The sequence below is a fragment of the Choloepus didactylus genome, chromosome 2 (assembly GCF_015220235.1).
Source record: "Choloepus didactylus isolate mChoDid1 chromosome 2, mChoDid1.pri, whole genome shotgun sequence".
Taxonomy (NCBI): domain Eukaryota; kingdom Metazoa; phylum Chordata; class Mammalia; order Pilosa; family Megalonychidae; genus Choloepus; species Choloepus didactylus.
The window spans coordinates 20,880,225-20,896,333 of NC_051308.1; the positions used below are offsets into that span (position 1 = coordinate 20,880,225).

The window sequence follows — 16,109 nt, forward strand, 5'->3', positions numbered from 1 at the left end:
ATAATGTGATTTTAAACTAAACACTTTAGAAAACTAAAATGTCCAATGTACTTTTTCTCAAAATAATCTGTTACCTTTTAGAAAGACATTTACAAAAGGGTCAAGCTTATTGGACATAGTAATGACAGAGGATTCACTAAGTAGTTGGACAAACTAGAAAGGAGAAAAGAATTGAGATGTACAGAGAGGGCTTTTGTTTAACTATAAAAAGCCATTCAGACCAACGTCAACAAGTTGAGAACTGGGAAAAAAAGAGTTTAGATGAATAAAATTAAAAGACAATTAGTAAACTGCTCTCCTCCTTGTTCCCCAATCAAGAACTTTTTACCTTTAACGATGTGGCTCCCTTTTTGTCACCTGCAAACATGGATTTCTCATCAAAGTGCATGGGAAAGGACCTGATGAAATGACAGTATTATATACGTTATAGACGGAAATTCCAAGTACTCTGTATTAGAGGTCTGGTAGAATTTTCTATCTTACAGATATTTCATTTTCATTATTTACTCTTGTGTAAGGTTTAGTAATGAAGGAAGGTGGCAAACAGTTCACATATAAACTATTCAATAAAAGACTAAAGCAAGATACAGATGGCATTGTAATTCATAAGACTAATATTTTAATAAATTACATGATAAAAATTATTTCAAAAATTATTTACTAAAAACAATTTATATGAAAAATTTGTAACATTCCCTTAACATACTTTTAGAATTCAATGAATAATTTACTATAAACACTTCTTATTCCACCTTTTCTTCCATGTACATTTCAACAACCAACAAACACAAAGTTTTATAGACCACACATTAACAACAACGACGAAAAGGTTATACTGTAGAGGGTAAGCATAATGTTCCTTTAGGCATTTATCCTAACGCTATCACACCTACAACGCCATCTGAATTTAAATGACTGAGGAATACAAAACCGGTAGAAAGAGCAATAAAAACAGCATTAAATTCTGATGCTAAATAAAATTTAAAATTTAAAGTTATATTTAAAAAATAACCTATTCTCAAGTGTGAAAGTTTCTACAACAAAGCTTTATAGATGCTTTTAAGTTTTAGAAATATTTTTAAATGCTGCTGTTCTGTTTATCATTTGCCTTCTACTTCTCCCTTTGCCTAATTTTTTTTTATCATTTTATTGAGATATATTCACATACCACGCAGTCATACAAAACAAATCGTACTTTCGATTGTTTACAGTACCATTACATAGTTGTACATTCATCACCTAAATCAATCCCTGACACCTTCATTAGCACACACACAAAAATAACAAGAATAATAATTAGAGTGAAAAAGAGCAATTGAAGTAAAAAAGAACACTGGGTACCTTTGTCTGTTTGTTTGTTTCCTTCCCCTATTTTTCTACTCATCCATCCATAAACTAGACAAAGTGGAGTGTGGTTCTTATGGCTTTCCCAATCCCATTGTCACCCCTCATAAGCTACATTTTTATACAACTGTCTTCGAGATTCATGGGTTCTGGGTTGTAGTTTGATAGTTTCAGGTATCCACCACCAGCTACCCCAATTCTTTAGAACCTAAAAAGGGTTGTCTAAATTGTGCGTAAGAGTGCCCACCAGAGTGACCTCTCGGCTCCTTTTGGAATCTCTCTGCCACTGAAGCTTATTTCATTTCCTTTCACATCCCCCTTTTGGTCAAGAAGATGTTCTCCGTCCCACGATGCCGGGTCTACATTCCTCCCCGGGAGTCATATTCCACGTTGCCAGGGAGATTCACTCCCCAGGGTGTCTGATCCCACGTAGTGGGGAGGGCAGTGATTTCACCTTTCAAGTTGGCTTAGCCAGAGAGAGAGGGCCACATCTGAGCAACAAAGAGGCATTCGGGAGGAGGCTCTTAGGCACAATTATAGGGAGGCCTAGCCTCTCCTTTGCAGCAACCGTCTTCCCAAGGGTAAAACTTATGGTAGAGGGCTCAACCCATCAAACCACCAGTCCCCTATGTCTGTGGTCATGTTAGCAATCATGGAGGTGGGGCCTTTGCCTAATTTTTAAGAATCAGTTTTTGTTGTACGTCAAAAGCTACCCATTAAAATACAGAGTGGAGCATTTTGGATGACTGATACTCATATCTTACTTTGTATCTTGAAAGATATTCAATAGAAGGTTTTTTGTCTCAGCATCTTCTTCTACATTTCCAGTGTAAAGATCAACAACTGAGCGCTCAAAATATGGAGCCACCTTTGATAAAGCTCGAAGCTCAATCAAGTATAAAAAGTACAGATTCTTTAGCCTTCTTGGACCTTCTCCCTTGGTTTCCACAGGGTCAAAGCGGCGTTTAAATTCTTTAATATTAGGTCCCCAACTAGGTTTACCCCAGGTTTCTAAAAAAAAGAGAAATATTTTACATTCTTTTAGAAAACAGGCATTTTTTTTTTTACTCTACAGAGACTATGTATCCCCCCCATCAATGATTTTTACACCAATAGAAGTCAAAATCTCTGATTACCTTCCAAAAGATAATTTGAGCATAGATGTAAATTGATACTAGCATGAAGTCCTGATATAAGCTTATAGAAGACTCTTTTCTCCAGACACAAACCTATTCAGAAAAATATTTTAAAAAAAGAAATCATGCTCATTTAGATAACAGAAATATCAAATCAAGGAGATTCAATATACAAGGCTTTAATTTTAAAGTTAAGATTCAAGGGTATTAAAAATACATCAAGGAATAATTTAAAAAAACAACTATATCAAGATTCACTCACTAAAAGGTAAAATAAGATTCTAGCTTCAGAATGAATTTAACTGAGTAGGATAAGAACTTAATGCAGAATAAGATAAAAAAGATTTGGGATCCTGAAGGTCCCAACACTGTGAATGGCAGTTGGCAAGTTCCCATGTTGCTCAAAAGGAAACAGCACAGATTTTTCTTGGTTTAGGCTAGGAACTTACTAAAGCAAATGTAATTATCAAGTCATTGCATTGGTTTAACAATTTAAAAGTCACTGCCTTCTTCCTTCTCTATATATGTTCTTTCTGTGAACCTACATGACAATGGGGGAAGAAGAGACTGAATTCAGTTTATTTCCTTCCTCTAAACCCAATGTTCAACTCTGAAATTCCTTAAGTCTATTTAACTATATGTTCCATTTATAACGAACCAAAACTTGGAAAGAGTCATCTAGGAATTTCAACCAATAAAAAAAGTATGTTGACTATTATGTGAGTAGAATCATATCAGATGGAGTTCAGAAATATAATGAAAAATTATTTTACATATCTTTCCTAACCCACAGTCTTTGCTAAAAACTTATGACACACTCTGGCGGACATTCTTATGCACTATATAGATAACACTTTTTAGGTTTTAATGTATTGGAACAGCTAGAATTAAATACCTGAAACTACCAAACTCCAACCCAGTAGCCTTGACTCTTGAAGACGATTGTATAAAAATGTTGATTACTAGGGGTAACAGTGTGATTGTGAAAACCTTGCGGATTGCACTCCCTTTATCCAGTGTATGGATGGATGAGTAGAAAAATGAGGACAAAAACTAAATGAAAAATAGGGTGGGATGGGGGGATGATTTGGGTGTTCTTTTTTATTTTTATTTTTATTTTTATTCTGATTCTGATTCTTTCTGGTATAAGGAAAATATTCAAAAATAGACTGGGATGATGAATGCACAACTATATGATGGTACTGTGAACAGCTGATTGTACACCATGGATGACTGTATGGTATGTGGATATATCTCAATAAAACTGAATTAAAAAAAATAGAAAGCTATTTGGATTAAAAGGAATGCATAGGATGTAGTTGTGCCTAAGAGTCTCCCCCTGAGTACCTCTTTGTTGCTCAGATGTGGCCCTCTCTCTAACTGAGCCATCTCGACAGATGAACTAGCTGCCCTCCCCACTACGTGGGACCCGACTCCCAGGGTTGTAAATCTCCCTGGCAATGCAGAATATGACTCCCAGGGATGAATGTGGACCCGGCATCATGGGACTGAGAGTATCTTCTTGACCAAAAGGGGGATGCAAAATGAGACGAAAGTTTCAATGGCTGAGAGATTTCAAATGGAGTCAAGAGGCCACTCTGGCGGACATTCTTATGCACTAAACACCTCTTAGGTTTTAATGTATTGTAATAGCTAGAAGTAAATACCTGAAACTACCAAACTCCAACCCAGCAGTCTGGACTCCTGAAGACAATTATATAATAATGTAGATTACAAGGGGTGACAGTGTGATTGTGAAGACCTTGTGGATCACACCCCCTTTATCTAGTGCATGGATGAGTAGAAAAATGGGGATAAAAAGTAAAGGACAAATGGGGTGGGATGGGGGGATGATTTGGGTGTTCTTTTTTCACTTTTATTTTTTATTCTTGTTCTGATTCTTTCTGATGTAAGGACAATGTTCAGAGATAGATGGTGGTGATGAAGGCATAACTATGTTATCATATTGTGGACAGTGGATTGTATACCATGGATGATTGTATGGTGTGCGAATGTATTTCAATAAAACTGAATTTAATTAAAAAAAAAAAAAAAGGAAAGAAAAAAAAGGAATGCATAGGGAAAGAAAGCATAATTTCAGCTCTTTATTTGAAAACGAGGGTTAGCAAACTTTTTCTGTAAAGGCCCAGATAATAAATATTTTTGATTATTAAAAAAAAAAAAAACACAAAAAACTTCAACTTCCATGTGATACCAAGGGAAGAGATGTTTATTTGCTGCAGGACCTACATTTCCTAAACAATTTAATTCATACAGTTTGTTCAAATACCGTAATTACATGGAACTTTGAAAAGGAAGTGAGACCTGGTAGGTTTTACCAGGTTAGTGTGAAATAGCGACACATCCCATAGTAATTTGGACAGAGAATAAAAATATATATGCAGGGCCCCCCTGAGGAGCTGGGGTAAAATGCGGAAGTGTTGGACTTCCCTACCTGGATTGTTGCTCATGTTCTCACAGACATTGAGGACTGGCAGTTTGGTATGTCCAGCCCTCTATCTTGGCACTTGCCCTTACAGAGCTCATTACTACAAAGGAGAGGCTAAATCTGCTTATAATTGTGCCTAAGAGTCTCCCCCTGAGTGCCTCTTCGTTGCTCAGATGTGGCCCTCTCTCTCTCTAGCTAACCCAACTCAGCAGGTGAACTCGCTGCCCTCCCCCCTATGTGGGACCTGACTCCCAGGGGTGTAAATCTCCCTGGCAATGCAGGATATGACTCCCGGGGATGAATCTGTACTCGGCATCATTGAATTGAGAACTTCTTCTTGACCAAAAGGGGGGATGCAAAATGAGACGAAACAGTTTCAGTGGCTGAGAGATTTCAAATGGAGTTGAGAGGTCACTCGGGTGGACATTCTTATGCACTATATAGATAACCCTTTTTAGGCTTAATGTACTGGAATAGCTAGAAGTAAATACCTGAAACTATCAAACTCCAACCCAGTAGCCTTGACTCTTGAAGATGACTGTATAACAATGTAGCTTATAAGGGGTGACAGTTCACTTGTGAAAGCCTTGTGGATCACATTCCCTTTATCCAGTATATGGCTGGATGAGTAGAAAAATGGGGACAAAAACTAAATGAAAAATAGGGTGGGGGGGTGATTTGGGTGTTCTTTTTTTTTTTTTTTTTTTTTATTAAATTCAGTTTTATTGAAATACATTCACACACCATACACTCATCCATGATATACAATCCACTGTCCACAATATGATAACATAGTTATGCGTTCATCACCACAATCTATCTCTGAACATTTTCCTTACATCAGAAAGAACCAGAACAAGAATAAAAAATAAAAGTGAAAAAAGAACAACCAAATCATCCCCCCATCCCACCCCATTTGTCCTTTACTTTTTATCCCCATTTTTCTACTCATCCATACACTAGATAAAGGGGGTGTGATCCACAAGGTTTGGGTGTTCTTTTTTACTTTTATTTTTTATTCTTATTTTTACTTTTGCTGGTATAAGGAAAATGTTCAAAAAATAGATTGGGGTGATGAATGCACAACTATATGATGGTACTGTGAACAGCTGATTGTACACCATGGATGACTGTATGATATGTGAATGTATCTCAATAAAATTGAATTTTTTTTTAAAAAAGTGGAAAAAAAAAAACTTATGACACAGGTCAAGATAACACCACCATCCTATTCTACCCAGATTCCATTTAAAGAACACTTTCTCTTATTTATAAAAGTAATACATAGTCTTTATAAGAAAATTTTAAAATAAATAAAAATGCAGAAAAGTAAATTTTAAGAATTCACTAGATGCAAAGCAAATTAGCTTTTTCCCTCCCTCATCACCCAACAGTTTTCTATTTGTTTTTAACACTCTACTCAAGGGACTATGAGCCTTTCATGGTAGAAAGTAAGAAATCTCATTTATATGCTGAGAGACTCTATGCTGAAAGACTCTAAAAAGAGTAAGAGTATTTGCGTGGCTTACTTTGCATCTTTTCAAAATCTTCTAGATCTTCAATTTACTCTATGTCCTACCATAGATGGCTCTGAAGTAAGTTACTTCTAATAGGAAAAAATAATTCTTTTGAGATCTCATTCCCTAATTGAGAATTCTTGCTAAAATATTCTAATTGTAATGGATGGAAAGCAAAAAAGTAGAAATTAAATTCTATTTTATAACTTCCTCCTAAAACTGCATGGCCAATTTTGGGTTTTATGCTAACAAAGAATAAAAAAAATATGAATACATTTAAATACTAACTTCTCCTCTAGTAAAACTTTTAATCAAATCTGCTATCAAGTAACAAACTGATCAGATTTGAAGTTCACTTTCTTTTCCTTCCAATCTACCCCTGTAAGCAGTGCTTAAGTCCAGTAAAATAGCTAAAGACTACAGAACGGACAGAGGCAAAGCAAAGGTCATGAAAATTCATATACCTAAAAATCGGAACCTGAAAAACTGGGAGGCAATTCTAATTAAAGCACACAAAGACCGTTAATTGAAATGGGTGGTACGTGAGAAGGGAGGAGTAAAAATGTACTTCCAGCAGTTGAGACAACTAGGTAACTTAAAGTAAAATGGTAACGATAAAAGATGTGGGAACTGAATGCACCAATAAGATATACACTATACACTTAGCAGTAAATTGTTGGAGAGCTTCTCCCGGACTGCAGTTTGCTGCCAGTGCCTGGCACTGTCTCTGCCTACTGAGATACAGAACAAAAGCCTTCCCAGTCATAATCTTAAGTAACATCTGCAAAACCTGATCTACAAAGGCAAAATCCCCCAACTACTATTTCTAATGAAACAGAGCAAAATGAACTACCCAATTTAGAAAGTGGTTCTTCCTTTTCCTCTTTTGGATTTCATTTCATTCAAATTCATTTCAACAAATGAATTACGGAACACTGACATATATATTTTTCCTCTCATAAAAGGGCAAGATATAACAGCATTATTTGGCATTTGAATATTATTTAATGGTATTTCAAAGGAATTTTTCAAAAGTATCATCTACATACGTACACAACAATGTATGTAAGTAGGCTGGCTATTGCCCCTCCCATGCTACAGAGAGGAAACAATCTCAAAAAAGGTTGAGTGAGTTGCTTTGCTTATAAATAGGAGTGCTTTCTAGAACCATGTTACAAATATTTATAGGCCCCCATTTTTCTACTCATCCATCTATACACTGGACAAAGGGGAGTGTGATCCATATGGCTTTCCCAATCACACTGTCACCAGTATTCTTTTTCACTTTAATTTTTATTCTTATTATTTTTGTGTGTGTGGTAATGAAAATGTTTTAAATTCAGTGATGAACACACAACTATTTAATGGTACTGTGAACAACTGAATGTAAGCTTTGTATGACTGCATGGTATGTGAATGTATCTCAATAAAATTGAATTAAAAAAAAAAAATTCATGGACTCCCATCAGTAGGATATGAGGAGAATGGTTGATACTGAATACCCTAAAATCCAGTATTATCCCAAAATTTCATTCTCATCTTCCATTATCAATATTCTGAGTCTCTGACTACCTCCTTCAACCTAACTGCTACTTTTCACAATTTGTATCTTTAGTGTAGAACTAATTAAATAATACTAAATATCTTCTTCCACATAGGCCATTAACAAAACTCCTAACAGTGTTTGCACATCAATAATGTTCACTATAATAATGGCTAATATATGTACATGGTTCATTAAAAAGGAAAAATCATGTTCATAAGAGAGCATCACTGACTAACCACATTTTAAAAATATAATTAACTACTAGTTTAACTCTGTAGATTTCTTATAAGATCATGGCTATGGAATATCAATTTTCCTATATCATTCAACTTACTTACCTTTTATCAATATACTTTAACTTTTGATTTAATAAACTAATGGCAATTTAGTAAAGTTAAATTTCTAAGCACTTCATATATCCAATTATTAACCAAAAAGCATCATATATCCAGTTATTTAACCAAAGTTGTGAAAATCCTAGAATATTTCAGCCTTTCCATTAATAATATTTTACATTTTCAACACTGGAAAATAAGAGAATGCAAAAGAATCTAATACAGTGGGATTTATAATTGCTTTGTCTTTAATTAAACAAGTTTAGACTATAACAACATTTAGAAACATGTTTAAAAACTTCTGAATTCAAATTTACTTTCCCTCCATTTTATATATAATAAAGTCCTTCCTACCAAAAGAACTGTATCTACTTTAAAAACAGGTTTATATACTGGTTACTAGAAAAGTAGTTTGGATGCATATTACATGGAAATAAGACTAGAGAAGATCTGATGACGGTATTTGGCCTGTATATTTTTATTACATTGGGTTTGGGCTGATCAATATCTTGAAAATTTTCAAATAATTTTACCCCCCAAAATAACCTTAAAACACATTTTATTTTCTTCTAAACACTGTCAAAATTAGTTGTCTATGTAATGAAATTCTATAACTTATAAAAATATAATAAATACATTTTTTAGATGCTAATAAATTTAAATCATAGACATTAAGTTTACCTTCTAGCCATGTGTAGAATGATTCTCCTAAAAAACAAAGAATTGGATTAAAATATTAAAATTTTTCATTTATTCATTTATAAACTAGAATAAATTAGGCCTGTGAAATATTTATTATGACAGAATATCTCCAGAAATGTCTTCTGCTTCATGTGGAGTGGAAAAATAGGCATATGGTTCTAAAAAATATAGTAATTCAAATAACTTCGGAAGAATGTTTTTACAAATGATATTTTGGCTACTGAAATTTTTTAGAAGATACTATATTTCAGTCAAAATATTATATGAATCTAATATAAATCATCAGAAGATTTAAATATCCTAAAGCATGGGGGGAAACAGTTTAACAATCTTAAATTTGTTTTTGTTGATAACTGTAACACTTTTTTAAAAATTCCAAAAAAAAAGTGAATTATAATTTATAAAAAAAAACAATGATTCCATTTTTCCTCAATTATCTAAGACTACTAAGTCAGAAGGGCTAATAAGAAATTCCTTAATTTTCATGACAATTCTTCAGAAAAGTTAATGAATAAAATAACTGACTTATATGTGCATTAATGTTAAAAGAACTATTCCTGGCCCAATACTGTTATTCCAAATTGAAAAAAAAAAAAAAAAAAAAGATGGCAGTCAATAAAGGATCAAAACTCAATATTGTTCAAAAACTACCTATAGATTATCTTATTAATATTTTTTAATTGAGAAAAGTATAAAAATAAAAACCTAACACAGGTGAGCTGAGCAAGGAGTCTAGGGGATAAATTAGATAGTAGGGAATTACTTCACCTCCTGAGAGTTTTCACACTTTGCAAAACAACACAAACATCTTCCTACGGATTCGTTCATTCAACATACACTTACTAAGGATCATTCATCATTATCTCTTTTGTTTACTTAAAAAGCTTCAACTGCCAGTAAGATAAATCTAGCTCCAAAGGTCCTCAATAATTTGGCCTCTGCTCATCTTTCTAAACTAAACCACCTCTATATAAAGACTTTCCTTCTGCTAAAGGGTCTACTTAGTGTCCTCTCTAACATGTTTGGCTTTTCCTTTCTCAACTACTCCTAGGTTCAGGCTATTTCCTCTGACTAGCACATCCATTTCTGCTGACATAAATCTGTCCCACTATTCAAAATTCATCTCAAATGCCACCTTCCATATTAAGCTTTCCCAGATCACTCCAGTAAGATATGATTTGCTCCACTGCTAAAGAGCTATATCCCCTACTGTATGAACTATACTTTGTCGTAGAAGTACTTTACTTCATTACCATTATTTATGTATAGTGGTTATCATTCCTGTTATATACTGTCAGCTCCTAGAAGGTAGGCCTCATGTTTTATACTTCTTTTTATCTTTTACAAGGCCCATCACAGTGCCCTCGCTAAGTAAACATCACTTGAAATAATTATTTTGGCTCTTTTGGGGGTATCTTATGACCCACATTCATTCAGTAACCTGGAATAAACAATTGTTGATAAATTACTGTTTATCAGATTAAATATTATATTGATAACTGAGGTTATAAATTTCAAAGTCAATAAGAAAATAGAGGTCACAAAGAAAATTATCTGGTAAGCCTATCTTAATTTGTCTCCATTTCTAAGAATATTATCAAGGAGACTATAATAACCAGAAAATGGAGAACTTGGAAGGTGAATCTGGTTTCTATATTAAACATTTAGGTAAAATGGTCTTCGTACACTTTTTTAACATAGGATAACTTTATATTACAAAAATATCATTCTTTTTAATTGCTACCATTCATTGGTAGCTATTTTCTGAGAAATTAGGATAAAAACTTTTGAATTTACATAGAGGAAAATCAAATGTGATTGTTAAAAACATTTCCTCTACACTTGAAGCAAACATAAGCAAAAGAGTTTTAACTCACCATCATCTTCTCCTGAAAGAGAAAATAGAAAGGATTTTAGAAAAAGGCTTATATAATTCAGACTCCAATTCTATTTATTTTTAAAGGGGACCAAAATTTTACCATGAACCTTCATCAGTGCAAATGAGGCTTCTTATTAAGAATACAGGCCAAAGAATACAAAATTTTCACATTTTATATAATAAGTAATAAAACCTCAGAAAGCACCTAAAAATAAAGACTACCAGTTTCAATAGTTAACTGGCAAATATACAAAGTCACTCCTTTAATCATTACGTACTCAACAGTCTCTGAGCAGTTCCCATGCTGAAATACTTTTCTTTCTAAAATTACTGTTCTTTGGCACATATACACCTTAATAAGAGTACTTTCCAAATTGTAATCAGTGAAACCCTTACTGTGGTGCTTCAGGGCTGCCTAGAGATGAGGAAGAACCAGAAGGTTGGGTTCTAAGACTCCACAGCAGTTCTGCCCTTATCAACTTAATATGTAGAATTTTAATATGTCATTTTTGGAAAAAAGGTTCTGTGCAGAAAAACTGTTGGAAAAATTCCTAAAAGCCTAGCTGTTTTGACTCAGGAATAGTATAGGAATAGTGTAGAAGAAACAGTTAAGAAGATTAAAGAGTTAATTGACAATTAACAGTTTCAGTGGAGATAGCAAGAGCTGTTACTTCCTGGACCACTCAAGTACCAGCTAAGACCCATTCTCCCTCCTTTAAATAGTCTTTTATCTTCATTTTTCCTTCTTTTTCTTCTTTTCTCTTCTCCCTTCCCTTTATCTTTTTTTCTATGTAGGGCCCTCCTTTATTCCTCATCCTTTCAGCAGTTTTAAGCCTCTAGTTCATCATAATATAGAAGCAAAGTATTTCTTAAGACTTGCTGGTTTTATTGAGTAAACAATTATATTTTCTGCTTTAAAAGTAAGTGATCAGGTGGGGCAAGATGGCGGATTGGGGAGGTGTGGATTTAGTTAGTCCCCTAGAACAACTAGCAAATAGCTAGGAACAACTAGTAAATAATCTGGAACACAAGTCAGGGGGACTTCTGTAACCAGACAATACCATACACCAGTCTGGAATGGGTGGAACAGCTGAGATCGCATCATAGAATGGTAAGTAAAGCTCCCCCAACTGTGGAGCTGGCACCCCTCCCTCACCGGCACAGCAGGCTGATTTGGAACCTGTGGGAAAAAGAAGCAGTCCCTGCCAGGAGCACAGGAATGTAGCTCAACCAAGCTCCAACTGCAGTTTTAATTAACAAATTTGGACTACTGAATACAAGCTAGGAGCATGGATAAACCTGGAACAAGCAGGAAAGGAACCCAGAGGTTTCTCCCAGCAGACAGGAGGCAGGGCTGATGGAAAAACAATACATAAATAAATAAAAACAGAGGCTTTTGGACTCAGCTGAGCTCAGAATACTAGAAAAGGGCTCTGTCTCAAGAAAAGGGGCACACAGAACTGGGTACCAACTCCGGTTCTTGCCTAGTGAACTGAAGGGCTGGAGACTGGCTCTGAAAAGGGGACTTCTTTCTTTTTTCCTCTCATTCTATGTAAGTCATCAGAGAAAGCCTCAGGCATTTTCAATTGGTGCACTGACCCAGGCAAGGGTGGAGTTAAGATAGAGAGTCAAAGGAAAAACTCAAATGTAGGAGACAATTCCCTAAAGGGATTATTTTCCCTAAAAAAGGGGGGCAGGGCCCAGCTCTAGTGTCAGCCCTCCCTCAGAGAACTTAGATCCCAGGGCCTGAGGGAAAAAAAAAACAAAAAGTTTAAGATTGGCTTCTGACACCTTCAGCCCCTGGCAATGACAGGATCCACTGAGAATTAAAGGCACTGCACTTCTTTACATGGTGGGGAGCTGCGGGCTGACAAGCACCACCTGCTGGACAGGATAGAAAAAGTACAGAGTCTAGAGGCCTCACAGTCAAGTCTGACAACCTGCTGGGTCTCATCCTCAGGGAAACCTGATACAGATTACACCATCCTGTGACCAGGGCCTGTCTTGCCCAGGAAAATCTGATTGGGGTAATCAAAGAAACCAGATGCTAGACAACAAAAAATTATGAATCACACTAGGAAAAACTTAGATACGGCCCAGTCAAAAGAACAAAATTACACTTCAAATGAGATACAGGAATTGAAACAACTAATTAAAATCTTCAAACAAATATGCTAAATCAATTCAAAAATCAAATCAACAAGTTGAGAGAAGATATGGCAAAAAAGATGAAGGACATAAAGAAAACATTGGGCAAACATAAGGAAGAACTCGAAAATTTGAAAAAAAAATTGGCAGGACTTACGGGAGTGAAAAGCACAACAGAAGAAGACGAAAAACACAATGGGGACATACAACAGCAGATTTGACGAGGCAGAAGAAATGATTCAGGAACTAGAGGACAGGACATCTGAAATCATACACACAAGAACAGATAGGGAAAAGAATGGAAAATTATGAGCAGGGTCTCAGGAAATTGAATGACAACATGAAGCGCACAAATATACATGTCATGGGTGTCCCAGAGGAGAAAAGAAGGGGAAAGGGGCAGAAAGAATAATGGAAGAAACATTCACTGAAAATTTCCCATCTCTTATGAAAGACATAAAATACAGATCCAAGAAGAGCAGCATACCCAAAACAGAATAGATCTAAGGAGACTGACTCTAAGACACGTAAGAATCAGATTGTCAAATGTCAAAGACAAAGAGAATTCTGGAAGCAGCAAGAGAAAAGCGATCCATCACATACAAGGGAAGCTTGATAAGACTATGTATGGATTTCTCAGTGGAAACCATGGAAGCAAGAAGGCAGTGGTATATATATTTAAGATACTGAAAGAAAAAAACTGTCAACTAAGAATTCTAAATCTGGCAAAACTGTCCTTCAAAAATGAGGGAGAATTTAAAATATTTTCAGACAAACAGATACTAAGAGAGTTTGTGAACAAGATATCTGCGCTACAAGAAATACCAAAGGGAGCACTGTAGGCAGATAGGAAAAGACAGGAGAGAGAGGTTTGGAGAAGAGTGCAGAAATGAGGAATATCAGTAACGGTAAAAAGAGAGAGAGGAAAAATAAAATAAAATAAAATAAGACATGAAATACAAAATCCAAAAGACAAAATGGCAGACAGTAGACATTACATTGAGTGAAATTAGCCAGAAACAAAAGGACAGATACTGTATGGTCTCAATAATATGAAATAATGTTGATGAGTGAAATTTGAGAGTTGAGATCACAGGTTATCAGGAGATAGAAAGAGGTTCAAGATTGGGCATTTGATGCTGAAGGAGTACAGAATGTTCAACAGGATTGATTGTATAGATCCAGAAATGGATAGCACAATACCGGGTGATGGTAGCACAATAATGTAAGTACTCTGAACAAAGATGAGTGTGAGTATGGTTGAAAGCGGAAGGCTAGGGGCATACATGACACCAGAAGGAAAGACAAGAGATAAAGACTGGGATTGTATAATTTAGCAAAACCCAGAGAGGTCAATGATGGTAATTAAATGAACAAATATAAGAAGGTTTTTAAAGGGAGGAGAACAAATGAATGTCAACACTGCAAGATGTTGTAAATTGGATGGTATAGGGGAAGAATACAAAATGCAAACTAAAGTCTATAGTTAAGGGTAACATTGTAAGATGCTTCCATTAATTGTAACAGAGGCAATATACAAAAGCTAAATGTCTATAAGGAGGGATATAATGGAGTGATATGGGATTTTTGGTGGTGGTGTTGTCTGAACTTTTCATTGTATTTTATTTTATTTTTCTTCTATCTTTTATATATTATTCATTTTGTTTTCTCCTTTTTCTCTTTCTTTGTATAAGAAATGGAAATGTCCTCATATAGATTGTGGTGGTGAATGCAAAATTATATGACTATACTGGGGATCACTGATTGTTTACTTAGGGTGGATTGGATGGTGTGTGACTAAAACTGTTTAAAAAATATAAACAGAGGGATACAAATGCTGAAGAAAATATGAAGAGAGGGATGTACCTATTCCCTGTTGGTAGGGAAGTAGAATGATGCAGTACAGCTGGAAAGCAGTGTGTTGGTTCCACAGGAAGCTAACTAAAGGGTTGCCATATGGTCCTGCAATCCCCCTGTTGGGTATATAGTTGGAACAAATGAGAACAGGGACATGAGCGGAAGAACTGAGAACAGGAACATGAGTGGACATTGCACTCTGGTGTTTATGGCAGCCGTATTCACGATTGGCAATGAATGGAGGTGGCATAAGGGTACATTGACAGATAAACAGAATGGTGAACTGTGGTATACACATACAATGGAATACTAAGCAGCAGCAAGAAGAAATGAAGTTGTGAGGTATGCAACTAGGCGAATGGACCTTGCAGACAGTATGTTGAGTGAAATAAGCCAGAATCAAAAAGACAAACATTATAATGCCTCACTAATATGGACTAACTATAATGTGCAAACTCTGAGAATTGAATCTGAGAGCACAGGTTATCAGGGGAAGGCTTATGGTAAAGGTTCCTAGATTGTAAGCTCTCACAGCAGTAACATCTATTCATGAGTTGTAATGGTTATCTCTAAATTCTGGGATGCTGAGCTGTTTGTGTATAACTGTGTTGGTCCCTGGAACTTTGGGTAACTGTGTGACACCTGAGACTCAGAGCCAGAGTTCAGCAGTATGAATTTGCTCATACAGCAAATGTTAACGAAGCTGAAAGAGAGATCAGACTTCAATTAGAAATATGAACAAAATGGGCTTGATTAGAACTAAGGTAAACCAGACTAAAGAGAAAAGGATGATATTGACTGTTCTAAAACCTCAACTTCTGTGTGAGACCAAAGGAAGAGATTTTTTTGGTGCAAAATCTGTACTTTCTGTAGCACATTATATAATTTAAATTGTATAATCAATTTATTCCAACACCATAATTACATGGAACCTTGAATAGGGGGGTAAGATCTGGTTGGTTTGTACAGGTTAGTGTGAAACCCCGATACATCCCAGAATAATTTGGGCAGAGAATAAAAAGTATTCACAAAGCCCTCTTGAGGGACTGGGGAAACATGGGAAATACTAAACTTCCTCACCTGGGGAATTCCTGATACTCTCAACTGCCCTCCCCCCAAATGGGACATGACTCCCAGGGGGGTAAATCTCCCTAGCAACATGGGACATGACTTCCAGGGATGAGCCTGGACCTGAC

General features: G+C 35.5%; 1 protein-coding gene across 4 annotated transcripts in view; it reads right to left on the reverse strand.

The window, feature by feature from the left end:
• ERO1B (endoplasmic reticulum oxidoreductase 1 beta) overlaps positions 1-16,109 on the reverse strand; it is a 70,919-nt gene that overhangs the window by 14,137 nt on the left and 40,673 nt on the right. For all 4 annotated transcript variants that reach the window (XR_005214567.1, XR_005214568.1, XM_037821643.1 and 1 more), the window contains exons 9-13: positions 10,907-10,918; positions 9,009-9,035; positions 2,481-2,573; positions 2,109-2,355; positions 329-398 (exon numbers count right to left, since the gene is read on the reverse strand). Coding sequence is in view for 2 of the 4 variants with exons in the window: in XM_037821643.1 (XP_037677571.1) it covers positions 329-398; positions 2,109-2,355; positions 2,481-2,573; positions 9,009-9,035; positions 10,907-10,918 (449 nt within the window). In the remaining 2 variants the exon portion in view is untranslated. The remainder of the gene's footprint in view (positions 1-328; positions 399-2,108; positions 2,356-2,480; positions 2,574-9,008; positions 9,036-10,906; positions 10,919-16,109) is intronic.